The 24,998-nt window shown below is 33.3% G+C and overlaps 5 protein-coding genes and 1 long non-coding RNA gene across 14 annotated transcripts; 2 read left to right on the top strand and 4 right to left on the bottom strand.

Annotated features, from left to right (window-relative positions):
- The first annotated feature begins 1,143 nt into the window (after positions 1-1,143).
- Positions 1,144-3,752, top strand: LOC104761523 (uncharacterized). 8 transcript variants are annotated; one of them, XR_015588926.1, is made up of 9 exons: positions 1,144-1,349; positions 1,437-1,541; positions 1,649-1,703; positions 1,973-2,045; positions 2,133-2,224; positions 2,328-2,400; positions 2,499-2,567; positions 3,200-3,240; positions 3,462-3,599. It is a non-coding gene; the product is annotated as an uncharacterized LOC104761523 (long non-coding RNA). The 8 variants fall into 8 exon arrangements; XR_015588923.1 differs by having other exon boundaries at positions 1,210-1,349; positions 2,499-2,581; XR_015588921.1 differs by having other exon boundaries at positions 1,210-1,349; positions 2,119-2,224.
- Positions 3,753-5,827: 2,075 nt separating this feature from the next.
- Positions 5,828-7,857, bottom strand: LOC104761521 (UPF0725 protein At2g20620-like). The gene is made up of 6 exons (XM_010484616.3): positions 7,495-7,857; positions 7,315-7,401; positions 6,998-7,190; positions 6,557-6,678; positions 6,356-6,439; positions 5,828-6,255 (listed from the first exon to the last, which is right to left on the bottom strand). Exons 1-6 carry the CDS (start codon positions 7,573-7,575, stop codon positions 6,043-6,045), a joined length of 780 nt encoding a protein of 259 aa, XP_010482918.1. The 5' UTR covers positions 7,576-7,857; the 3' UTR covers positions 5,828-6,042.
- On the top strand, positions 7,857-11,022 carry LOC104761519 (protein HEAT INTOLERANT 4-like). The gene is made up of 15 exons (XM_010484613.3): positions 7,857-7,938; positions 8,062-8,104; positions 8,221-8,381; positions 8,651-8,689; positions 8,794-8,850; positions 8,950-9,013; positions 9,153-9,193; positions 9,282-9,406; positions 9,492-9,551; positions 9,701-9,759; positions 9,886-9,965; positions 10,088-10,126; positions 10,303-10,365; positions 10,458-10,628; positions 10,766-11,022. Exons 1-15 carry the CDS (start codon positions 7,936-7,938, stop codon positions 10,811-10,813), a joined length of 1,053 nt encoding a protein of 350 aa, XP_010482915.1. The 5' UTR covers positions 7,857-7,935; the 3' UTR covers positions 10,814-11,022.
- Positions 9,121-15,201, bottom strand: LOC104761520 (FH protein interacting protein FIP2). Of its 2 annotated transcripts, none has more exons than XM_010484615.3 (13): positions 15,105-15,201; positions 14,776-14,858; positions 14,209-14,318; positions 13,770-13,904; positions 13,482-13,628; positions 13,163-13,246; positions 13,009-13,055; positions 12,825-12,898; positions 12,653-12,711; positions 12,480-12,539; positions 12,254-12,334; positions 12,034-12,109; positions 9,121-9,650 (listed from the first exon to the last, which is right to left on the bottom strand). In XM_010484615.3, exons 2-12 carry the CDS (start codon positions 14,819-14,821, stop codon positions 12,056-12,058), a joined length of 897 nt encoding a protein of 298 aa, XP_010482917.1. In that variant the 5' UTR covers positions 14,822-14,858; positions 15,105-15,201; the 3' UTR covers positions 9,121-9,650; positions 12,034-12,055. The 2 variants fall into 2 exon arrangements, with proteins under 2 accessions (XP_010482917.1, XP_087355401.1); XM_087499275.1 differs by lacking the exon at positions 9,121-9,650 and adding an exon at positions 10,336-10,622.
- Positions 15,179-16,114, bottom strand: LOC104761518 (uncharacterized). Its single transcript, XM_010484611.2, has one exon. The coding sequence runs from the start codon at positions 15,991-15,993 to the stop codon at positions 15,316-15,318; it is 678 nt and encodes a 225-aa protein (XP_010482913.1). The 5' UTR covers positions 15,994-16,114; the 3' UTR covers positions 15,179-15,315.
- Positions 16,115-17,304: 1,190 nt separating this feature from the next.
- Positions 17,305-18,369, bottom strand: LOC104761516 (CASP-like protein 2D1). Its single transcript, XM_010484610.3, has 3 exons — positions 17,929-18,369; positions 17,734-17,845; positions 17,305-17,614 (listed from the first exon to the last, which is right to left on the bottom strand). The coding sequence occupies exons 1-3, from the start codon at positions 18,141-18,143 to the stop codon at positions 17,360-17,362; spliced, it is 582 nt and encodes a 193-aa protein (XP_010482912.1). The 5' UTR covers positions 18,144-18,369; the 3' UTR covers positions 17,305-17,359.
- Between the last annotated feature and the right edge of the window lie 6,629 nt (positions 18,370-24,998).

Genomic DNA, 24,998 nt, shown 5'->3' with positions numbered 1-24,998 from the left:
AGCGAAGAACAGCTTCTTTCTCTATCACACGAGCATCCACATTGGTGTATGTCTCCAAATCCCAGGATGTGCCACGACGTCTCCAGTGCCTCTGTTTACCCGTAAAATGTTAGAAGCCTTGGAGGTAGACTGTCAAGTTTGCAAGACTGAGGTCTCTTGGGACAGACGACACAGGGAATGTTCTTGATCCTATCACCCACCAAATCGACATTATGTTAGGTTGTTCTTTGCAAAGAACTCTCTCCATGATCTGGGGAAGTAAAGCCTGCCAAATAAACAGAGACGGTAGTGTCATGAATCTAAAGATTCTGCTAGAAATGTATAGAACCAAGACATTTCCAAAAACAATACTAAAAAGCTGAATTAGTAGTGCAAGGGCATCTCCATTGGTAGTATACTATTTTGAGGTTTTTAAATTTTTAAGATTATATTATGTACTTTTTTAAAATAAGAACTTGTGAAAGAGTAATTAAAATTTAGCTCCTCCAATGATGAAGCTATTATTGGGATTCTTATTTTTTTTTTTTTTTAATTTTCAAAATGAAAATATATTAAGTAAAACATAATTAATAAAACACTAGATATTCACCCGCGGTACACCGCGAGGCTATATTTTTCTTAGGGGTTACATAAATTAATTTAATTATTTAATTTTCTATATATGTAACTAATTAGTTTTATATTTTGTAAATTTTATAATTTTAAAAGTCTAATATATTGTATAATTCCTATTGTGTATATCTATTGTTTGACCGCGGTTTAATAATTTAAAATAGCATTATTGTTCATAATAATTATTTTAGTAAACTATTAGTCTATTTTTGTTTCTTTGTATTTGTATTTACAATGTAGTTAAAATATATTTTTAATACTAATAAAAATAATTAGATGAGTCTACCATAATTTGACAACCATAATTTAGGGGGTTTTTCTTTTTATATTTTAATACTTTTGTATTTATAGATATTTACTACCATTAAAATGCTTTTTTTTTTGTTTTATAATTGGATATTTGATTAATTTTAATCTATTAGGTATAAAGATTAGACATTTGTTATAGTTGGGGGCCTTATGGCAATTCTTGTACTTGTTGTCTTATTGATTCCTATTAGTTAAGTATTAATTATTTCTTTTGTCTCCACCGACTAAATCTGATTGTTTGTAGAGAAAAAGAAACATCAATTTTTATTTTCTAAAATCTGAGATATTTGAAGTTCTTTTTCTGATTCTTCCATGTCAACAAAAGAAATAATAGATTAATTTAGAAGGTAATCATGTAGAGAGAAGCATCGATCATTCCCTGTCCATATCGTTTTCATCTCCACGATGCAAGATTGGAATGGTTCCAGGTAAATAAATCTGTTCTTTCTGTTGTTGATTTGTTAAAATTGTTTGAACTCACATATGGTTATACGCCGATTTCTGATCAATTGTAGATAATCGAAATAGGAAACATATTGGGGGAGATTCGTTTATTACAATAAAGTCAGCAGGTGATTCAATCTTATCAGTTGTGGACAGCCATATATGATTTGAGATAGGTATGATGTATTAAGAAGTATGAACCTAAAATCTCTTCCTCTAGCTAAAATTTTGAATCTCTTACTTTTTTCAATCGTAGCTATAGTAATTGGGGTTTTGTTTTCAGGCATCAGAAACTAAACAATGGGAGTTTTCCTTCACTTAGCCTCACTCACAAGGAGGTGGGTGGATTTTCTACACAAATCGCGTGATGGTCAGAGAGATTATCCAACCTTCGTAATTCTTGTATCTGTTGACTTGGTTCTTGAGGGAAATGGGTCAAAGTATTTCAAGTTATATCCTAACGGATCTTGTGCCCCCTTTATCTTTGTCCACAAATAAATACCATTCTGCATCAGATAAAAGTTATGTTTTTTCTTCGGAGGCTGTGAAGATAAATTCAGCTGGTCTTTGTGTTGTTAAAATTCATCTGATCAATTCGTTTCTGTAGGATGATCTACTATTTAAAGTCCTCCTGCAATTTAAGTTGAGGTACCACTGCATAGAGAAGAACAGTAAGAAGGGTAAATCACTCCCTTTCTACAAACAGCTACCCAGCTTTCTGTGAGCTCTTATGGGCGTTTTTTTACTTATAAGGGTTAACGTGTAAGGGCATTCGAGTCAAGATGAGGAACAAACTATTCTCTTCAGTTTATCAACCGTGTTAGATCCTGTAGTCCTATTCTGTATATTACTTTCAGAGGTAATTTTTGTTAAGCATTCTTATATCTCTTGTACTATGTTCCATCTAGGCTTTGGTAATTTGTTAAATTTTTTTATTGTTTTGATGTTGGTTTACTTTGAAGGTTAGTTGATATTCTAAGCAATGACTAATAAAAGTGTCTGATACTGTATATATAGATTCATCAATTAGAAAAGGTAAGATGGTAAGTAGTATAGGAATTTGTTTAAGTTGTAATAACCAACCTTAAAGTATATTGTCATATATATAGCTAATTGTGTTTTTTTACCTTCAGGTTGAAGTGCAGGTGACAAAAGTGCATAAATGTAACAAAGTACTGCTATCAGCACTAAGCGTCTTGAAGGTAATTTGATTAAGGTTGGTATCTATATATGCACTCACTACAATTAGTTTTTAAAATTTTCTGTGTGTTCACTGCATTGAGTTCTACAAATTTAAGTGATTGGCAAACAGTTAAATCTATTGGCTCTCAAACAAAAATTTAATAAATTGTCTCGTGTATTGGTTATGAAAATGGAAGTAAAAGAAGGGTTAAATCTGTGTTTAGAAACTAAATTTAAAAATTACAATAAGCAAAATATTGATTCATATCAGTCCTAACATTCAGTTCTGATATGCTTCCTTCATGGGTCTCGAATCATTGGTCCTATTGATAATGAGACCCCTGCATTTTCTAAAAAATATCACAATTATAAGAAAATTATAGTTCTGAGTCATAATACAATGAAGAAATGAGCATGCTAGTAATATAAGATATGTAAAGTCCTTCTTCACTGATGCATGAATCTTTTTACTCTGAAAGAATGAAAGACATAAGATGCATTAGTAATAGAAAATAATTGTATCTCGTAAATGTGAACATTTATTCTTACCATCGAATCTGACAAAACCAACTCAAGTGTTTCACCAGCATTTTCGGTATGTAGACGTCATGAATGGATGACCTTCACTTGAACCCTCCATGATGTTTTGTAGGGACGAACATCTTTCAAGAAATCAAAGGTAGCAGCCATAATGTGAGTGATGTATAGATATGATTGCTTGTGTATAATCTTCGTTTTAGGTGAGTATTATTTATAGGAAAACCGATTAGGTCGGCCTACACATTTGTTACAATATCAAAAAGATTTGATGAGGCGAGTAAGTAGAGAGATAATTATGTGTTCTGTTTTTTATTGTATCTTTATGGGATATGATATATTCTAAAATTTAATTCTGTTTCGGTTGATTGATTTAGGAGATGTGTAATTGGTGGAAGAAAACATTTGGAAATCAAGCAGTTTAAACACAAATCTCGCATAAGATCCTCGTGGAAGGCAAGGAAAATCTGTGTATTTTCTATTTAATTTTTGAAGATAAACAATTGGGGGGGGGGGGGGAAATAATTAAAGGTTATGTAATTTTCGAAAAAGGATGGGAGCTTGTTAGTTTTGAGTTGTAATCGTGGAACCCAAACTTACATTTGTACTAATATAGACAGTGACAGGATTGTAAATAAGTTGGAACTTGAGGAATTTTTTCATAAATGTTTCTGAAAATGTATATATAGATATAGATAACTGATCTTGCTCCTTTAGCCTCATTTCAAGTTGCAAAAATAAACAAAACCAATTGTTTGAACACTTAAAAAACGATATGGGGAATCAGAAGCTACAAAATCTTGAGACAATCCATGTAACAAACCTTCTGTTGTAGTAACACTGCTTCATGACTTTGCTCGGCTTTGTGTTTTCTCTACAACTCTTTAATCTGGGAAAAGTTTAGAGAGATGGTGAGAATTTACAAATAAGAAAGATAATAAGTTTGAGACTGAATCAGTCTTCCTTAACCTTCTGTTGCCACACAAACGAGCTCATGAAACCTTCTGGTGTTAAGCTGCAGAGTCTGATTGGTGTCTCTCCCGGAGCTTACATTCTAGGTCTTTGACCTTTAATGGGAAAAATGATACCTGTTAGCCATAAAATGGTAACAGAGGAAATGTTGAGCAGAATTAAACAGGAGAACAAACCTTTTGCTGGAGATTGCTGCAAATTTCATCTCTGCTCTTTAGTCTTTCTTGGAGATGAGCGCTTTGTTTTTCTGATTGGTTATTCAGCAAATCAACCTGGCTTTTTGTTCTTTTCCTGGAGAATTTTGTATGTTCTCTTCCCAAAGTGGTGGGAAGTAGATCAGAGTGATACAACTATGTACAAGCAGAGTTTCCCATATTGAAACGAAGAATATATCTTTTTAGACGTGCGAACACCAAATACATTTGTCAATTAAACCCTGAAACTCACCTCTAAATTTCGATTGTGCTGCAGCAGGAACTTCAACAGGACTAATGCATTCTCGCCAAAAACCATTTCAGGTAAGCGAGATGTCTGAAGCTTTTCTGCCCACCAGTGTGGCAATCAAACGTAACATTCTTAAATATGCGTAACAGAAAATGCTATTTTGATATTCGAGACAAAAAAAAAAGAGACAAACTTGATTCTCTCCCCCAGTATCACACCCTCATTACTTGGTCTAGTGCTAAACAATAATAACTCCTTAATTACTACTCATCTGAAGTAGAAACCATCAGTAATTTGAACTAAATAATGGTTTACAAAACTCCTTAATTTTTCTAGCTATGAAGACGCAATGGCATGTAAGTAGAATTTTCAGAAATCCCACATCGTTTTAATGATTCTGTAATCTAGTTGAAGAAAGAAATGAGCAACACCAAACCAGAGAAATTTGATTAACGAGAGACTCTCAAGTCTCAATACTCAAGTAACTATTCTCTAACCAACTCACAACAGCTAGAACAGCTAGAACCTGCTGCATTAAGTCCTAGGCTAAAAGCTTGAACAATAGAACTTGATTAAGGAGAGACTCTCAAGTCTCAATACTCAACTAACTGTTCTCAGAAGTAGACAAGAAGTAGACAGGAATGGCTAAAGAAGCACCATAAAAGATTGTCCTTACATGCTTAGATCCGGAGTAATTGTAAACGAGCTCAGAATGAAGAGTTCGGGTTGATAAGGAATCGCGTGAATTGGAGACAAGTGCTTTCTGAGCAGCAGGCAATAGAGGAAAAATGTCTGACGATGATATACACAATTCGTTAAGCTGGAAAAATCTTAAGTCGTTTAAGAATGTAAAAAACGGAAGATACAACAATAAAAACTTACAAGTCATGCATTGATAAATGAGAGACTTCAAGCTTCAAACTTCCATCTAGCATCCTAATCTAATCATGAGCTCCCTGAAACACCCAAATGTTTAATTTTCAGATCTCACCCACACAAAATCAAAATTTGGGGAATGATAAAGGAAGAGGCTTCAAACTAAACCTAGTTTTCACAAAGCAGATAGAATCGTGAAGAAAAGACCACACAAAGCTTGATCCAAAACCACATAGATCTTTTCCTTCCACAAGAAGAAGAAGAAACTGCAGAAGATATGGCTCGAGTGTAACACATAACATCAAATCCGTACCAAACTTTGTTTCTCAGAATGTCATCAGCTCTAGCTGTAGTACTAGGCATTGCAGGAGCAATCAAAGCCTCACTAATCGTGAGCCCATAAGATAAACCTAAAGTAGTCTTCCCAAGCCATTTGACAAAGTAAGTACGCTTAAGAGATACAGGGCAAGTTGAACATAGCTTAAAAGTCTTGAAGACATAATTAAGTAAAAAAAAAAAAACATAGCATTCAGAGGTAAACAAACACACTCTCAATACAACTCTCTTTTAGTTATTAAAAGTCGCAAGGACAAACACAAATACCACCACCCAACCCAACTAATTAAGGTCATAAACATGATATATTAACAAAGTCACAACATGTGTCTACTTGTCCATCTCAACGTTTTTAACTTCAAGGCACATGTGTTGTGGTCTTCCATCCCTCGTTTGCCTTATTATGGATCTGTATTCGGCACCTCCACGGGTCTTGAAACTTAAGTAGAAGATTGCATTGCTCGACTTCAACTTCAAACTTGACTCTATGTCTTCTTTTGTTTGTACCACCACTTTCTTTATCTCCAATGGGAGATGATCCACCTGCAAAACAAAAAGCATGGTTGAGAGAAGAGTACATACATGAGCCCAACCAAACAAATGAGTATTCTCTCACTTCTCTAGGCTATATATTTTTCCTCACCATGTAAACATTCCACCTAGAGTATGCAGCAACTTGAGCATATAGATGAAGCCATGCATTCTCTTGCAAATCCGAATCATTAACCTGCGTTTGAAACATTTTGAACATTAGTGGAACAAGGTGTTCTGTGTTCTGTGTGTTGAGAAGATGATCAAATAAAAGGAAATAAGTCAAAAAAAAGTTCATAGCTAAACAGCACACCTCATAGAAGTGTAGCTTATCGCTTCCTGTAAGTGCATCATCATCTAGCCACTTAGGCATCAGACCAGTATAGAGCACGTCTACACCATTTGGGTCCCATTGGGGACAGCTTTCGTCAGATCCTAGAGCAACAATTTATAGAAGATTATTAATTGAATTGGTGGATAGGAAACTAGCATAGACAGAAACACCAAAAACAATTATGCATGTAACTTGTAAGGTCGTGACAAAAAAAAAAAACATGCATACATGATTCATATACAGACGACTTGATATTTTAGGCTATATAGAGCAGATAATTAAACAAGGGAATCCTAAGGGGGTCAGAAACATACAAAATATTTAAGACGGGGCTAGTAACAACAACAACAACAACAAAAACAAAATCAACAGTTCAAAAAAAACGATAGATAATAAAAGGGACCATGTTAGTAAAGTTACCTGTAGGTATGCAATAAGTGGTGATTAATCTCAAGTTCTCACCATTCCGGTGAGAAGCATCCCAAACACCGGTGTCGATACTATGAATAGAATGGTTGGCTGGATCAAAGGCATCCAATGTCATAGTATAACTGACATGTGAAACCGTTCGCAGAAAGAGTTGGGTTACAGTCAAGAACTGTAAATTAGTCCCCTACATACAGCCGTGGAGATGTAAAATCAAAACCAATAGGGCAGTAAAAATCCACAAAAGAAGAAGAAGAAGAAAGGGTAAGGGGCTGGTAAAATAAGAGCAATATAGAGTCATGAGTTGTTACCTTGTGAGAATTGAAGCAATGGAGTCCCACCTTTGCTATGAGTTCGTCAGCGGGAGTACAACCAATGGCTTTTATCCCACGATATCCCTACAAAGACATTCAGAAACAAAATAAATCACAACGAGGAGATTTGAGAGAGAGAGGGAGAGAGCAGTAGTGTATCAAAATTCTAACCCTAACCTTAACGTGTTCGACATCGGAGGAGAAGGATTCTTTTTCTATGGGTGAAGAAGGAGGAGAATTGACCGGAACTTTGAGCATCTTTCCGATTTCGCACCAAAAAAAAACTAAACTTTCGAGAGATTTTAATACGTAACGGAGACGCTAATATAGCTAGGGGTTATTTGTATATGGTTTTTTATAGCCAAATTGTGTTTTAGTTACAATTTTGGTAAACCAAAACTGGTATTTCTGATCCGGTTCGATTTTCCAACACAATTTTGATCCAATAACCCAAAATCGATCCGGTTCTGGCTTACCGGGTTTCGTTAATAGCGTTAGCGTCAATCTTAAGCGGCAAAAAAAAAACCTCACAACTCTTGTTTTAAAAACCTCTCTCTCTCTCGCGTCGCTCGCTCGCTCATCGACTTGTTTCGATCTACTCTTGCAAAATCCGAAAACATGGTAAGTTTCTCTACTGGATTGCTTCTTCTTTTTCTTCGATTAGGTTACGTTTCATTGATCTATTTAGGGTTTAATCACTGTTCTCAAACCCGTTGAATGATGTCTTCGTTTTCTTGTGTTCAGGCTCTACCTAACCAGCAAATCGTCGATAATGGAGGAGGCACAGGTACCTCCTTTTGCCGTATTTCTAAATCGATTTGAAATATTTAATCTTTGTTTTAGTATTGAGATTTCTTTGATCAAGTACTGAGACTTGGTTATGATGATTTGGTGATTGAGAAGGGACCGTATTAGTGAATGGTGATAAGAAGAAACCTGCTCTTCTTGGTAAGCGAAAGAGGAACACGAAGAAGGAAGCTGAGAAGAAAGATGTGAAGAAACCCCGAGCGACCAGAACCAGACCACAACAACAGACTGAGTACTTTGAGGACAAACGTAATCTGGTAATGCTTTGTTGTCTAACCCTAGCGTACTCTCTGGGGGTAAATTATGTATACTGCTTATGATTTCATCACTGCAATTTTGTGGATTCTTCTCTGTTTCTGTGATAACGTAAACCCTCTGTGAATATAAACAATGTGAGATACTACGTTTTAGACAATGTAAAAGAGGATTCTGTTCATCTGTTTGGTGGTGTCAGAATGCTATTGTCATCGCGAGCTTTAATCAGTGAAAACAAATGGCTTGTTTTGTTTTTTGAGTGTGTTTGCAGGAAGATTTGTGGAAGGCTGCATTTCCAGTGGGAACTGAGGTATATATATATAGATATTGTTTTTTTAGGAGCTTCAACATCTCTGAGTTACTCTCTCCAAGTCTGTGCTTTGCTTATATATGGTTGTTAAATTGTGATGGCAGTGGCATAACTTAGATGCAGTTTATAATGAATTCAATTGGGATTTCAAAACTCTTGAAGTAAGTTATTTTGGATTATTACATTCTCCATTTTTGTTGTTGTCTCTATTGTCAGGGCTATGACAAGAGATATATTCTTGTATTTTATTTATGTTTCAGGAAGAATTTGAGGAAAGAGGAATTCTCTATGGCAAGAAAGTCTTTGGTTTTGGCATTACTGAATGTAAGATATGTTTTCTACCTCGTTTTGAGATTTTTGTTCTTATCTTTTAATCACTTGTCTTTGGCACTTGTGTTTTCTTTCTAATTTGCTTCTCTAGTACATGCATGTTTAGTTAATTTTTCTCTTCTTATGGTTACAGCTGACATCAAAGGAATAGTCCATGTCCCATCAGTTGTTGCTGTAAGTCTCTCTATTAACGGTTTGCTTGCTATCACTGATTATATTACAACCATTCCTCTATACAAGAAATATATTCTATATTTTGCAGGTTGAATCACCATTTCCGCCTTCTGATAAGTTAGCAATCACATCGGTTCAGGGTGCAGCGGAGAAAATCGTTCCAATGAAGCAGATGAAAATGGACTGGGTTCCTTACATTCCTTTTGAAAAAAGGTACCATGGTGATGAGATCTTCTCGCATTTTGGATGTTTACTACCGGCAGTTACTATATTGCTTTTGCGTTTGTTCTTCTTGCAGAGATATACAAGTTGATAGGATGAGCTTTCAAATTTTTATCTTGGGCTGTACGCAGAGGAGGTAAGAAACATGTTACATGGCATCATCTTACATATCTACTACTTGTAGTGTGATGAGTTAGGTAGCCCCTTTTTTTGCACCTTCCTTTCTGCATATAGTCTGCAAGTTATGGTGTAGTCAATTAATTAAGCTTTGTACATTATCTGCAGATCTGCTCTCAGACATTTGAAGGAAGATCGTATCAAGAAGTTCGAGTATTCCCTTCCTTGTGAGTTTAAATACTATACTACCAGTACTAGTTAAAATTTGTTAAGGAAACCATTTATACTATTCTTTATTATGTATGTGGGTACACAACAACAAAATCTAATGTCTCTTCTTTATTTTTTTGCAGATTTCTATAACCCGTTTGTGGAAGATGCACTTGATCAGAGTACTGAGGTTGACATTGTGTTCCCCTCTGAACCGGCGCCAGTAAGTTTTTTTTGGCATGCAATAAACATTGTATTGGAAGTGGCAGTCTTTGATAGGGGCCACTTTTAATTTTGGGTATTCTCTTTTATCATCAAAACTTTAATTTTTATCTGTTTGTGCAGGTTGTATGTGTGTTTGACTGGAAGTATACCAAACTTCAGGTGTGTGTGTTTAGCGTGTTTCTGTAACGAGCAAAACTTGGATTTACTTCTTCATTTAAATCGAAAGAGAGTTGTCCTCTTCTCACTGCACTTTCCCTGTTTGTTCAAATTGCATGCATGCACTGTATGCTGAATCTTGGGATGGCTTTTTTGTTTTTGTTTTGAATCTATCTCAGGAATTGGTTGATGATCAGATTGAAGAGGAAAAATTAGCTGCTGAGAAAGAGGATGAATTCAAAGTAAGTTTAAGCTGTACTGTAAACGCAAATTGTCAGTTCTTGACGACGACACTTGAACTTATATTCACAAAGTTACCATTGTTCTTTTCCAGGAGTTTGTGAAAGAGCAAGTTCGAGCAGCAAAGAAAGCAAATAGAGAGGCCAGAGAGGCTCGAGAGAAAGCAATAGAGGAAATGAGTGAAGAGACTAAGGAAGCCTTTCAAAGCATCAAGTTCTACAAATTCTACCCTCGCCCTTCACCCCATGTCCCTACATTCCTGACGGTAAGAACAAAAGACAAACAAACTAACCAGCCTTCTCCAAGAAACCAGTAACCCTTAAAAAGAATGTTTTAGTATAGTTTGTTACGACGACGCTCTGAATTGTTTGCTGATCTTTTCTGTTATTTTGTTTTTTGCAGACGTCTTTCATTAACCGATACTACGGGAAAGCTCATCAAGTCCTTTGAAGTGGAGTCATCAGAAAATAGCTTTTCTTCCTCTATAGTTAAAAAAGCCAAGTTCGAAAATGTCTTTTATTCTTTTTCAATTCTATTCTCCTCTAGAAAGAAATTATACATCAGTAGTGAGTATTTTCCAATCCCTAAGAGCTGTGGGATAATTTGACCTTTTTGTGAATTCTATCTACCTTCCAAGAGTTCGTTTGGCAGTCTCAAAATATGACTTGTTTCGTGTGTTATATAGTCTTTGTATAAAAAAACCAAAAAAGAAAAAAACAACCCACCTGGCTCCAACACGAGTCTCTAGAGTTTGCTAATAGGACTTAGGTTTGCCTAGATGAGCTTCATGTTACCTACCTTTATGTTACTAATTCATCCTTAAAAAATATGTTTGTGTTGATGCATTTAGCGTGTATGTTGTTAACCTCTGATTAATTTTGATGAGACCAAATTTGTTAAGAGAATCTGACAGGAGGGTTTAAGAAGTATGAACGTAACTAAGTACACTTGCAAGCCCCCTGTAACATTGTAATTAGCCTTTATCACAGATTCTGATGAGGTATAAATTACAGTATTGTTTTATGAAAAATATTTAGGTTCTCCATTCACCTCCTTCTTTTCAACCAATCAAAATCTTCTATACATTATCTCATTTTAAAAATAAATTAAAATTAAATTAAAAAGCAAAACCAATTAAAGAAACAAATTTTGTTATACTTTTAATTTAGGAAATTTAAATATTGGTTTGGTTTAGATTTTACAACTAGAACAAAATTATGTGTCGGTTTGGGTTTACAAATAAATTCTTTAGGGTTTAGATTTTACAATCAAAATGAAATTATGTCGGTTTGGGTTTACAAATAATTTTTTAAGGGTTTAGATTATATAATTAAAATGAAATTATATGTCGGTTTGGGTTTACAAATGAGGTGGTTAGAGTTTAGATTTTATAATTAGAACGAAATTATATGTCGGTTTGGGTTTACAAATGAGATGGTTAGGGTTTAGATTTTACAATTAGAACGAAATTATATGTCGGTTTGGGTTTACAAATGAGATGGTTAGGATTTAGATTTTACAATTAGAACGAAATTATATGTCGGTTTAGGTTTATAAAAAAGTGGTTTAAATTTTTAATTTTACAATAGATACATATTTTATTTCCTTATTTTACAAGGAGGTGAAAGGAGAGGTGAACCTAAGTATAGTTCTTATAAGACGAGACTTACAGTCGGTCTGAACAAATGGAGTTTATCGGATAGCACCGGTCATATTAGCGCCACCGAGGTTTGCCCCTTCCAAATGCTGTTACATAAAACATACATCGCAGGGATTAGCCGTTTCAGCTCTACTCAGAGACTTGAAGAAAAAGATGAAACCAAATTACCGGCCAATATCAATCTGCCCATATATGTTGATCTAATACCAAAGTATTGTTTTTGGACTTACCGCTTCTCGCAGATTTACATGCCTCAAGTAAGCTCGTTGAAGGTTTGCTCCTTTGAAGTTGGCATTCTTCAACTTTGCACCCTATACATGTATAATCCAGTTAAACCGCAACTAAACACTCATTTAAGAGAAAGTGCCACATTATGACTTATCTGTCTCCTCCAGACACTTTTGCACAAATCGAATTAAGGCTGAATATAAACTGTCAACAAAAGGGATTGCTTACCTTCAAATTTGCACCTTCAAGATTTGCTCCTTCTAAGTTGGCATTTGTAAGGTCCGCATTCTGTTAGGTAAGAAAGAGAAATCAAACATTATCACCAAATCACGCTATGCTCATAAACACCTTCTGGATACGTGGGATTGAAATTCTATTTCTACACAGACTACTTAAGGTACCTGCAAGTGTGCAGTCCCGAGATTTGCACCACAGAAGCTGCAGTCCACTAAGCAGGCATCTATAGTACAAAAAGTCAGATTTTTTTTAGTCAAATTATGTTTTATATGTGACATTTTATTACATGGCTGTCTAAAAGATCATTAACAAGTAAGATTAGGCTTTTATATGCACCTTGTAAATTTGCACTCTGAAGATTTGTACCAGCTAACAACGCTCCTCTAAGATTTGCGCCAGTAAACTCACACCTTTATAAGAAAGGAAATAAAGGTGTGATTCAGGAAGTGGTACCAAGTACAACTTATCTAATACAATAGTACAACTTATCTAATACAATGGGATCTGACAAATTCCTTACTCGCGCAAAATAGCATTGTGAAAGATGGAGCCCTCAGCATCAGCATCCTTTAAGCATTTAGTATATCAGCATATATGATAGTTCAAGAAAAGTTGATATGATGATACATTCTTCCACCAAAGCAGGAAAAAAAAGTTTGATACAACATATTTACCCGAAATTTGGCACACTGAAGATTTGTACGAGAGAAAAACACATTCCTGAGACAAGCATAGCTGAAATCCACAAGGGATAGATCCTACATTATTCAAAGAGAAACATTCAGACTGTAAATACGAAATATGTACTGTAAGTCCTTTTTAAACACAGATTAAAACAACAAGAATCAGTTAATCTATATGTTCTAAGTTTTCCTCCACAGAAGTTTGTCAAACCCACAAAGGATCTCTGAATTTAGGAATGAGAAAATGCAGCGAGATCAAAACAGCCAATAGCATGGTAACATACAAGAATCTGAAGTTAAGAATTATTACCAGTTTAGAAAGATCAATTCCAGAAAGATTAACACCTCGGAACCTGACTCTCTCGGACTGTATACATTTGATGATATCTACACGCGTTAGTTCAGCTTCTACTTCACCAACTTCTCTTCTCAAATCTTTTATTCCATCTTTCAGCCCCTGATATAGGACGAAAAATGCAAATGTATTACATCTCCAGCAAAAATTTAGTCAATGTACTCCATAAAAAGTAAAACTCTAGTTAGCAGATTAAAAATGAACAAAACGAGGATAGTAAGGTAAAAGAAAAGCTGAGCTTACGAGAAGCTGATAGTAGTCTGCTTCGCGCAAAAGTTCAGAACAATCAGGATCTGACAGACTAGGAGCAATGCCATCACGCAACCAATTTAAAATATGACGAAAGTGCTTTCCATCCCTATCTATGAATACATATCCCTGCAACAATTAAATCAACTAGTTTAGTGAACATACTTTGTCACAAGTGCACATATGCATACTCAGTCATACACACATAAAATGATTCTTGCATTTCTAAACACCTCTTAAAGTGGGTAGCTAAAGTTACAGTCTTTCCAAATAACTATATTTTGGTTTATCATTAAATGAAGGCTATGCTATGCGATCTAAGGACCAACTGTTACACTCAGTGAAGCCTATTCATATGCAGAGGTTCTGAAATGGAATCATCCTAAAACAAATTATCGGGTTGCAATTCAAGTAACATAGAATGTAATAATACCGTTTTAGATTCCTGGCACATTGCATGGCGACCACTAAACATCGCTGCGAGCATTGAGTCTGGCTCACGGATAGTCAAAGTATCAATGGTAGTACAAAATTTCTTTCCACCTGCATCATGACCACAGACATTTTTATAGTTTATTGAAGAGCTAGGCCTCGTGTAAGAAAAAAAGGTTTCTTTATCACTCAGAAGATGGTTGAGGAACCAAATATATATCTAAGAGGACAATACAACACAGTTCTGGCCTTTCCACATGTTCAACCCAAGAAACATTGAGGGTTAGCAAGTGAAACCTAAGCCCCAAAGTTTTCATTTTTCTAGTGAACTTTTTCTGAAATTGAGCATGCACCATCTCAATTACAGGATTCATAAACATAACTAAGAAAAAGATGACCAAGTTACAATATTTCTCACCCGGTTTAGCTATCATTTTATCAATTTCACGTAGTACTAAGCTTAGTTCAATTCAAACATTTTGGAATCAAAAGGATGGATTTTTACCAAGAATTGTAAGTAAGGGAGTAATGTGATTGCAAGAGAAAGATAAAGGTAAGAAATTTTTACCAATGTTAAGACGAATCATGGAAGACAAGTCAGAGCTCGTCTCCATGAGAGAGGAAGAACAGAACCCAGCACTAAGCTTTGACCTGTGAGGAGATTATCACTTGATTATGATGCCAACATTAGAAAAACAAAAACACCAAACAGAAGTAGATTTCACAAAAATCTCGAATCTTTGCTGTCTAATTCTATTGAAAATTTGAAGGTTTTATAGCAAATACTGCGATCTAGCAACTCAAACTCATCCGACGAATACTCAGATTTTGGAAACACTTCGTATGCAAAAATTGGATTCGATTTCACAAGTAAGTATGTGTAATTGTTATTATTACCTGCAAATATTTTGCTTCGTGTTTTTTCTTTGATTTTGCTGAGAATTTTTTCTTGGGTTGAGGAGAAGAGACAGGACAACGAAAATAAAAGAGATTTCTTATTGCTTTTTTTTTTTCTTTTCGATTTCAGACAACATAGATGGGCTTAATGGATAAAGGCCCAATATTACATATTCAAGCCCAATATAAAAGGTTTACAAAACCTATTGATTTAATAGAGAGAAACGGTTTGGCCGATGGCGTTGGTACGGCAGATAGGACAAGACTCGTTGCTTCCCAGCCACATCATAATACAGTCTCTATGAAAGTGGTGGGAGCATGACAACTCAACGCGACCCATCGGACCAGATAACTCATTTAAGCATATCGGACAATCCGTCTCCGGGACCTGACGACAAGTACCCTTGTCTGTACAGCTGCATACACACTTCACCCATTGTTCCTCGTCGACTTTGACGTCAACTTCTATCATCAAACCTCCTATTCCGCCGCGGCTTCTGTGGAAGTTGACGGATTCGACTGAGATGTAACGGACAAGACGTTCTTGGAGAGAATGCGATAGGAGCATCGCGGACAAGATGATCATGACGTGCTCAACGCATGTCTCTTGGGAGACAAGAAACTGTTTTGGGATGCTGTCTTCGAGTCTGATTTCTTGATGGCGACGGCGTTCGATAACGGACGTCATTTCGTGTCCGTCGAGATTCTCATTACGAACCTGGAGGCGCGGCTGGTAAGTGACGACGAAGGAACACGAATCTGATTCGACCTGAGAAGCTTTGAGATAGATGCGTTCGTTTGTGGTCTTTTCCCGGACAAGGCAACGGTTGAAGAATCGATCAGAAACGGTCGTTGAGGTAGCAAGAAGTTCATGGTTGTAGCTGCCCATGATGGTTGGTGCCTTTTGGTGGTAGCTAGGAACCAAAAGGAAGAGATCCTAGCTAATCTCTCTTGAAACGATTTAGATCTTATGTTTTTTTTTTCTTTCTCTTAGTTACTTTTCCTCTCTACTGTTGTGTAAGTATATATACACATCTCGAGAAGGTTCAACTCATGTGGGATAAGGAGGTTTTACTCAAGGACAGCAGTGTAAGATATTTTTCTATTTGAAATAGTATTTGCTAGTGCCAGCTAAATCAATTCATAGATTACCATTTAATTTGGTATGTATTTCTGTTAACTACACTTTGATTCTTTTATAATAATTCAATGCTTTTGTATTTATTATTCAGTCAAAAGTTGTAAATCTTTGAATCCATGAAAGGATTTCTAACTTCTTATATGTGAACAGCTAATTATAGCTTTACAAAAAAGATACAATGCAATATATGGCCAAATTTTCCTAAAATCAATTAAAATACCGTTTCTAACGACTAATGCCAACGCAACAATGATTTAATATATAACAAACGGTCTAATGGTTAAACCTCTTAGCTACCGGAAACATAGATATCTCCGAAAAAAAGATTTATATTATATGGTTTGGGCTTTTCTCTCGGAAATATATGAGCCCACGACACTTGAATTTCCTAGTAATTAAAAAAATGAAAATAAATACAATAGTTGTCCATCAAATTGGTTCGTTTGAGCTAATCTTTTGCTGGCAAAAAAACAAAAATATACATATAATAGTTGCTATTTTAAATGACTTTGAATTTAACTTCACATTTGTAATCTTTTGTATTTTCAAGACTTATAAATAAATACCAATTCAAAGATCTTGACATTTAATTAAAAACATAGTTATTGTTCTAAAACGCGGTCTATATACATACAACCTTTTAAAATTGCATAGGCTTTATTGCAACTATATATATTTAGATTTATAAGTTTTACTTTAGTATATGTACTTGAACAGTGACTATATATAGTAATATATAGTACTAATTCATAAAACTACATTTCAATCCAGAATGTGACATAAAAACTTCGATTAATTCTCAGTTCTCACTTGAGTTTTATAAATGTTGACAAATAAGTGTGTATCAAACAAAACAAGGAATCCTTACTAAAAATAACAAAACTATAATAATGTGAATTTTTTAAAAAGGAATATTTAAGAGATCAAAGAGCGAGGTTGAGGGAAGACGCCAATCCTGAGTGTTGCACGATGTGAAAGAACTTGTTAACTAAACTAAGTTTTTTGTTTTCCCCTTGGTAGCCACTATGACATACAACAACAATTAAAAAGAAAAAAAACTAAAAATAAATCATAATATTATTTTGAGATAGAAAGTTAAAACTTGAGTAACTAATCAAGCATCAATATTGGTTTGAGAATCACAAGGAAGATCAAAAGGACTAAAAGCTCTGTAAGCAGAAATGACAGAGAGGAATAAGAAAAATAAAAGAACAAAGACATGAAGCCCCAAAGCAATTGTGAGTTTTGAACAATAATGTGGATAAGAAGAACACATTTCACTCCATGCCACTATTTTGTCTCCTTTGTTAAGTAAGTACACTATCTCTGTTGCTCCTGCTACTGATGTTGTCATCACATAGGCTAAAACCTTCACACACCACAAAAAGTTATTCACTTATATAAGAAATTGCATACTTACTTTGATTAATGATTTGAGCATGAATTTTTTTTAAAAAAAAAAAAAAAAAAAAAAAAAAAAAAAAAAACCTGGTCAGGAACAAAGAAGAGCCAAGCTTTGGAGGCTAAACATGAGACCCATGAAAAAACAGTAGAGAAGAGAGCATAGATAGCAGATATGGCACTCGCACCAACCATGTACCTGCAAATAATCAATTCAGTTAAAAAACTAAAATAGAAACAAATACTCAATTCTAAAATTGAAATTTAAGAATACGCATTTACTTGAGACCCATGATGGAGTTGTAGTCTAAGCTGCCATAGTCAGGATTGGATTCGTGGTTAGTGACAGTTAACCAGATGGTTGCAACACTGAGAGGAACCACACTTAGCCTTAGACATGAATCTATGAGCTTCAAAGACATAGGAACTTGTTGTGGTTGCTGCTTTAAAGAACTGCTGCTTCTCTCCCCTTCCCTTGTGTTGTTGTTGTCTCTCATCTTTGGTTAATTGGATCTCAAAATCAGATGTGTTTCTTTTTTGGTTTTGGAGAGGAAGAAAGCTATAAAAATGTTGACTTCAAGTGGATTTCTCAGTTAGATTATCTATCTCTTTTATAAATATGTGTGTCTGTGTGGTCACAAGACATACAAAAACAAATTATACTAGGATACGAATACAAGTTCCTATAACTTTTCTCCTTTTTATGATTAAGCTTTAGAAACCGCGTGGAAGAAAAATAAGTGATTTTCATTTATAAATTGATAAGACAAGAAAAACTTGCAAATGTGAATATGGATTAGATTAAGCATACTATATTACGTTAAACTAAGCATTTTTCATCATCTCCAGATTGTAAAAATAATTGTTTGCATTAAAAGTAGAATGGTGTTCGATTTAATTTTGTTATCAAAACTTATGTGTTTCTCAAATTTCTTATATACAATAGAACCTATATAAATTAATACTCGGTAAATTAATAATCTTTATAAATTAATAAATTTCTCCGGTCCCAAGTTAGGACTAGTGTAATTTTGGACATTATTCGATAAAATAATAAATTAATAACTTTTTAAAAAATCTCATGTAAAAATATGGTCCATCAATATCATAAATTAATAATCAAATAAACTAGTCTATATATATCTAAGAATATTTAGTGAAATATGAATATATTGTTGTTTGTTTGTTCTTGAATTTGCATTTTTGTTGGAGAGCATCTCTAATCTTTCTGACTGCATCAAAAACTTCTGGTTCTAAAGGTATCGCATCCAAAAATTGTAGAAAGTTCTTGACGCGATAATTGCTTCCTTATATGTAACTGGTTCTAAAGGTATCGTCATATCTTCTTCAATTTTACCATCATCTTAAAAAATAGTAGCAACAATTTCTTCTAAACTATGAATTTTTAATAAAAGATCCTCTTCATAAATTAATATTTTATTAATTTATCGATAAATTAAAACCTTTATAAATTAATAAAATTTTATGGTCCGTCCTTATTAATTTATAAAAGTTCTACTGTATATATATATTGGATTTACCATGTTTAGTAACTGTTCTAGCGAGTATAAAAGTTGGTAATTGCTGTCAGAAAAAAAAGATTAGTGGTTTTGATAAATTCTATGTTTATTTTGGTTTTTAGTGAGTGGCACCAAAAATCTGGTAGTGGAAGTGACAGGGACGAGGCAAGTGCGGTGGTTGCTGGTAGCGAGAGAGATAGACATTTGGCTTGTCTTGGTGGGGCTTCATATGATGTAATCATAGTTTTTACTTGAGATAATATAAATTATAAAGTATTGAGTTGTTTTTATATTATGTTTATGGGATACCTAGTGGTAAATTTGTAATAACAAAAGAATTATCGTTCTTCAAAGACATTATTAATCGGTGGCGATACGATTTGGGGGACACAAAGTGATGACACTAGCATTAGTCAAGGTGATGTCACATCGTAGATTCGTAGTTCAACAGCAAAATTGATCACACCATAGGAATGGAGAGAGCCCGCGTTTTCAAAATCAAACATAACTTACGTGTCTTCTTCGATTTGGTTCTATTTTAGTGGTATTTTTTGAATTTGATACATTGTAGTTTGGACAAATCCAAATTATGATCTCATGATACAAGAATAGTCGCACCGAGATATTATTATATATATATAGCCTATGTTGATTTCAATCTAACAAAAAGATAGCAAACTTGAGAATCATTAAGCACCATTGACTAATCTTCCAAAACAGCTAGAACATTTAGAGTTAGATACAAATCATTTTTTTTTTTTTGGCAAACAGATACAAATCATTAATAACCCAAAAATGATCCTCATCGAGGAGTATAAATTAAATTATGAACAATCCAAATATATGGCTGATAGATTCTCAAGGTCAAACAAAACCAACACAAATAATTAAACTAACAAGGCTAAAATCATCATCTGTATGATGTAAACACACATAATTTATTGAAATTTTAATAATGATTATATAATGAGTCTTAATCTTAATAATTATGAGTATTGAACATTATACCCCAATTGTAACATCATAATTTATATATTTTTGAAGAAAACGCTAAGATTTTGCTTATATGTATTGCATAAAATTGTCGTTGTTAGATTCATATCTTACGCTTGTCCCTTTTTATCCAATACTAGGAAATGTGTTAGTAATATTTTGTAATTATATACTTTTAAAAGAGTTAAATAACTTATTTAATAAATTGATTATTCAATAGTTTACATCACATAAATATATATTTCTTTTCGTACAAAAATTTAAAAATGTTTCCCTCAATTATTGTTTTTTAGTTTTCTTAGTTTCTTCAATAGTATTTATACTATCCAACAAACGCAAGAAAGCTAACATATTATTTGTTATATTATTTAGATTTAATTATGAAGATGCCAAAATTTGTTAACAAAAAAACTAACTTGTTAATGGTGCTGAAGGAGTTGCAACGGGTTACTACACAAATGTGCCAAAATTTAATCCACGAGATGTCCTAGAAAATATTAGGAGATTGTTTAATGATGAAGAAATGTTGCCAATGACACCTTGGTACCGATGAAATGACGGACATATCACATCCAACGGAGATGGTTCATTCACAAGTAAAGGCTATGCAAAGCCGCTGAAGGAAAACATTATCCAGGTTACTGAATTGCCGGTGAAAGTGTGGACCAATGTTTAAAAAATCATTGAGTAGGAAAAAAACGACCAATTGTATTAAGGTCAAATAATGCATTCATGATTTAAAACAAAATTAATGATGTTTTTTTTCCTTCTTATTTTTCTCTTTTTCCTTTTGCAGGATTGCTTGGACTTAAGTGATGATATTCATTTGAGGTTAAATCTTCAAATGATTGAAGAGGGTGTGAAATCGGCTGCTGCAAATAACAAGCAATTTAAGGTAGACATTGTCTTGTCTGAATTGATAGGGACTAAGCATATGTGGCTGATAGATTCTCAAGGTCAAACAAAATATTATGAGACTCTAGAAGACAGTAAGATATACATACACACATACTTTTGCACTAACATATTATTTATTATATTATTTAGATTCAATTATGAAAATAAATTTTATCCAAAATGATTGATCCAAAACTAAAAACGTTCGGAAATGAATGATGAAGTCATATATTGAAATTATATGGGAAATGATTCAATTGTACTAATATAAGTGAGACCAAAACCTAACTTATGTATATTACAAGTTTACAACAATTTGTTTTTAAGAAAGTAATATAAACATATATTAAATATATGTAATTAACTATATACTAATAAATGATGCATGATTAGCATAATATTAATAAGTAAATAGAAATTGAAAATAGTTAGATGATAACTTCATGTGAATTGTTTAAGATGAATACAAATAAAAAAGCAAAATAAGAAATCTATATATACATTTCTTAAGTATATTTTGGGTTATACCCTTTTATTTGTACTTATTTAAAAACTCTTTTACAAAGTTAATCCCTAAAAAATTTCCAACAATAGCATTACGTCAGATTTTGTTTTCTAAGTATTTTACATTCCATTTCACTTATAAAAAATTACAGAAATCAATATGGAAACAAAAACTATGATATATTTAACCACACATTCTGTTGTGTTTTGAATATATTTTATCTCTGAATCCTTTGCAAACAAAGAAAACAACAATATGATTTCCATTTTGTTTCCAAAACCTGTGAGCTTTGATTCTTAATGTAGGAAGAAATTCGATTAACATTTATTTAATATTATAATTAATATATATAAACTTAATAAAAATTTAAAATATTACGAATATATAAAATTAAAAATTTTTAAAATAGTAGATGGTTATAAAGAGGACATGTTGGAATAAATAAAATATCATTAAATTTGTGCTAACGCAGGTTAAATCTTCATTGTATTATTTGTCAACACTACAAATATTAGAATATTTGACATATAAAATCAAGTTGATTTAACTAAAATTATGTAAAATAATTAAATCATTAGAAAAATGTGACTTAATCACAGCATATAAATTACTTATTATGTATTTAGATCACTTATTTTTTTTGTTATAATAATTTAAAAATAAAATAGAATCTCAAACACTAAACAAACCATACTAAATATAACAAATAAATGGTTATGAAGTGTATTACGGATTAAAAAATAAATATAAACATTTAGCCACACAAACGACCGGAAATTTAGTGTTTACAAAACATACAATATTTAACAAACAAATACAACATAAGATATAAATAATAAAAAAAAATATATGCACACGGTGTACCGTGGGTTAAAATCTAGTAAGAGACATATGACAACTAAAATTGAAAAAAGAAACTAGAAATCATAGTGTTCATAATATAGAAAGAATATACTTGTAGTACTAATATCCCAAAAAAAAAATCAAATGAATTATTGGTTATTCCTATTGGTGATAAAATCAAATAAAGTATTCACATAAATGATAAGTTTTATATATTTTCTGATATAAAACCAGGCCAGACATTGTAGTTTTATTTTAGTGGTATTTTTTGAATTTGATACATTGTAGTTTGGACAAGTCCAAATTATGATCTCGTGATACAAGAATAGTCGCACTCTTTTTCAAAAAAAAAATTTGTACCTCTTTTTTGAGACTAGTAGTTAAACTACACTAGGGTTATCAATGCCGGTGTGGGATGATCGTATGATTTGATGGGTAAATTTTAGAGAAAAGTGCTATACTGAAAAGAAAAGAAAAAGTAGAGGAATGAAGGACTTGTGACAATTGTCAATGAAAAGAGTTGGAAAACTTTGAAGGTGAGAAAGTGAGTTATGTATGGTCTATGATATGTACTTGGGGATGCAACTTGTTGTCTCTCAACAACAAATCAGTTTTACTTCACTGATAGTTCTAATACTTCTGCCAATTGATTACACCGGTTAAGTAAATCTAATAAGTACATTAACATAAACTAGAATTTTCAAGAATTCCTCTGCACAATATTGGTTAATTCAAGTTTTTTTTCAGTACCTAACTTGAGTATCCTACCGAGTCACCTATAACTAAGAACTACTATGATCGGTTCCAAATCATAAGTATTTATAGGACACCTAATTATGATGATCATCATCATTCTCTCCCTCATCATTACCATAACTTCTGTATAAACCCACATGTTATTTGTATCTGTTAAGTAATGACCAATTGCCATAATCAGAGGGTAGAGAGGTGCAGCTGGATCTGGATTCAAGTTCAGCATATGGGCAGAGAGGAAAAGCTTAATGCGCCATATTAAAACAAACCAAGAGACCAGATATAGACAAACTTTTTTACATTGATATGAGAGACTCATGAGAGTAAGTACTAGTGGTTCCATATGCTCTAATAACACAAAGCAAATGAAACTCATTTAAACCTTCCAACAACTGCGACAACCATATGGAGTGAGACAATAGCAGAAGGCAAACATGTGGACAGACATTGTTATCCATCACAACGAAGAGAGAGAGAACATTAAACACTTTTAGCACTGAGATGTTGAGACTAAGCAAAGCAGAGAAATGACCGAGATGTTGAGACTAAGCAAAGCAGAGATGGTGAAATTCCGCGCCGCCGCTGCTTCGTCAGATTTCAAGCCGCCGCTGCTTCGTCAGCAACAAAGTTGTGAGATGGTGAAATCAGATCTAACGGCTGCGAGAGGGAGCGTGACACGAGAGATGCGGTAGTAGTAGATCTAGCGTTGATTCTCGGGTTACGGATCTGAGCAAGCGCTCTTGGTTTCAAGTAGCGGTGGAATCCGTCGTTTCTTCTCGCCGGTGATTTAGAGATGTCCTTCATTGTTATGATTTTTGTTTTAAGCTTCGATGAAGAGATTGAATCTGAGGATCGAGAGAGAGATTATGGAAGTGATTGAAGATTTGGGGATCTAAAAGATTTTTGTAATGGAGTGAGAGCGGCGGGAAAATCGGCGTTTGGGGGGGAAAACGATGGAGTCTCTTTAGGGTTTTCAAAAGTCTTTATGGGCCCTTTTTTTGGTGGAACATGGTATTGACAGTGACACGCGTCACGTGACATTTAATCCGAAGCCCGATCTAGACTAAACCAATTTACAAATCAATTTCTTTTTGGTTTCTATAAACCAAAAACCAAACCGTATAGCAAACCACTCTCTAATGAAAATCTCCACTTGTGTGTTTATTAGAGGACCGTTAAGTAAGTTTCATCCGTGAGAGCAATTATTCTCTGTCTCTCTCACTAACTATTCCAAACGTGATACTGATACGGTGATACGTATAAATTAATAAACATTATAAATTAATAAATTTTACTAATCCCAAGTCAGAATAGTATAAAAAATAATAAAATTCGATAAGATAATAAAATAATAATTTTTTTGAAATCTTTATATAAAATATAGTCCCAATAATATTATAAATTAATAATCATGTAAAATTACATATATATATATATATACATGCTGCTATAGTAGAATATGTTTCTCTTAAACCTTATATCCATAAAACAATTGTTATATTGTATCTTTAAAATATAATGATATAAAATATTTTATAATATTCCATAAAGCACATCAAATTTTTTAAAGTTTTCAATTTCTAAATATGCATCATTTACATTTGGATAGATTAATAGACTATTAAAATACGATAATTGATATTCTTATTCATAAATTTGAATATTTATGTCATGTATATAAGTAAATTTGTCTACAATATTTATAATTCATTGTCAAAAATAATTTTTAATTATTTCAAATTCAATTCCAATAACATAAAATTTACAACATCCAAAATTTTAATTTTATTCTGCAAAAATTGTCTCAATTTATTATTTTAAAAAATTGAGCAATTAAAAAT

This window comes from Camelina sativa, chromosome 18 (assembly GCF_030686135.1).
Source record: "Camelina sativa cultivar CO46 ecotype springtype chromosome 18, ASM3068613v1".
Classification (NCBI taxonomy): domain Eukaryota; kingdom Viridiplantae; phylum Streptophyta; class Magnoliopsida; order Brassicales; family Brassicaceae; genus Camelina; species Camelina sativa.
This window is presented reverse-complemented; position numbering and strand designations above follow the sequence as displayed.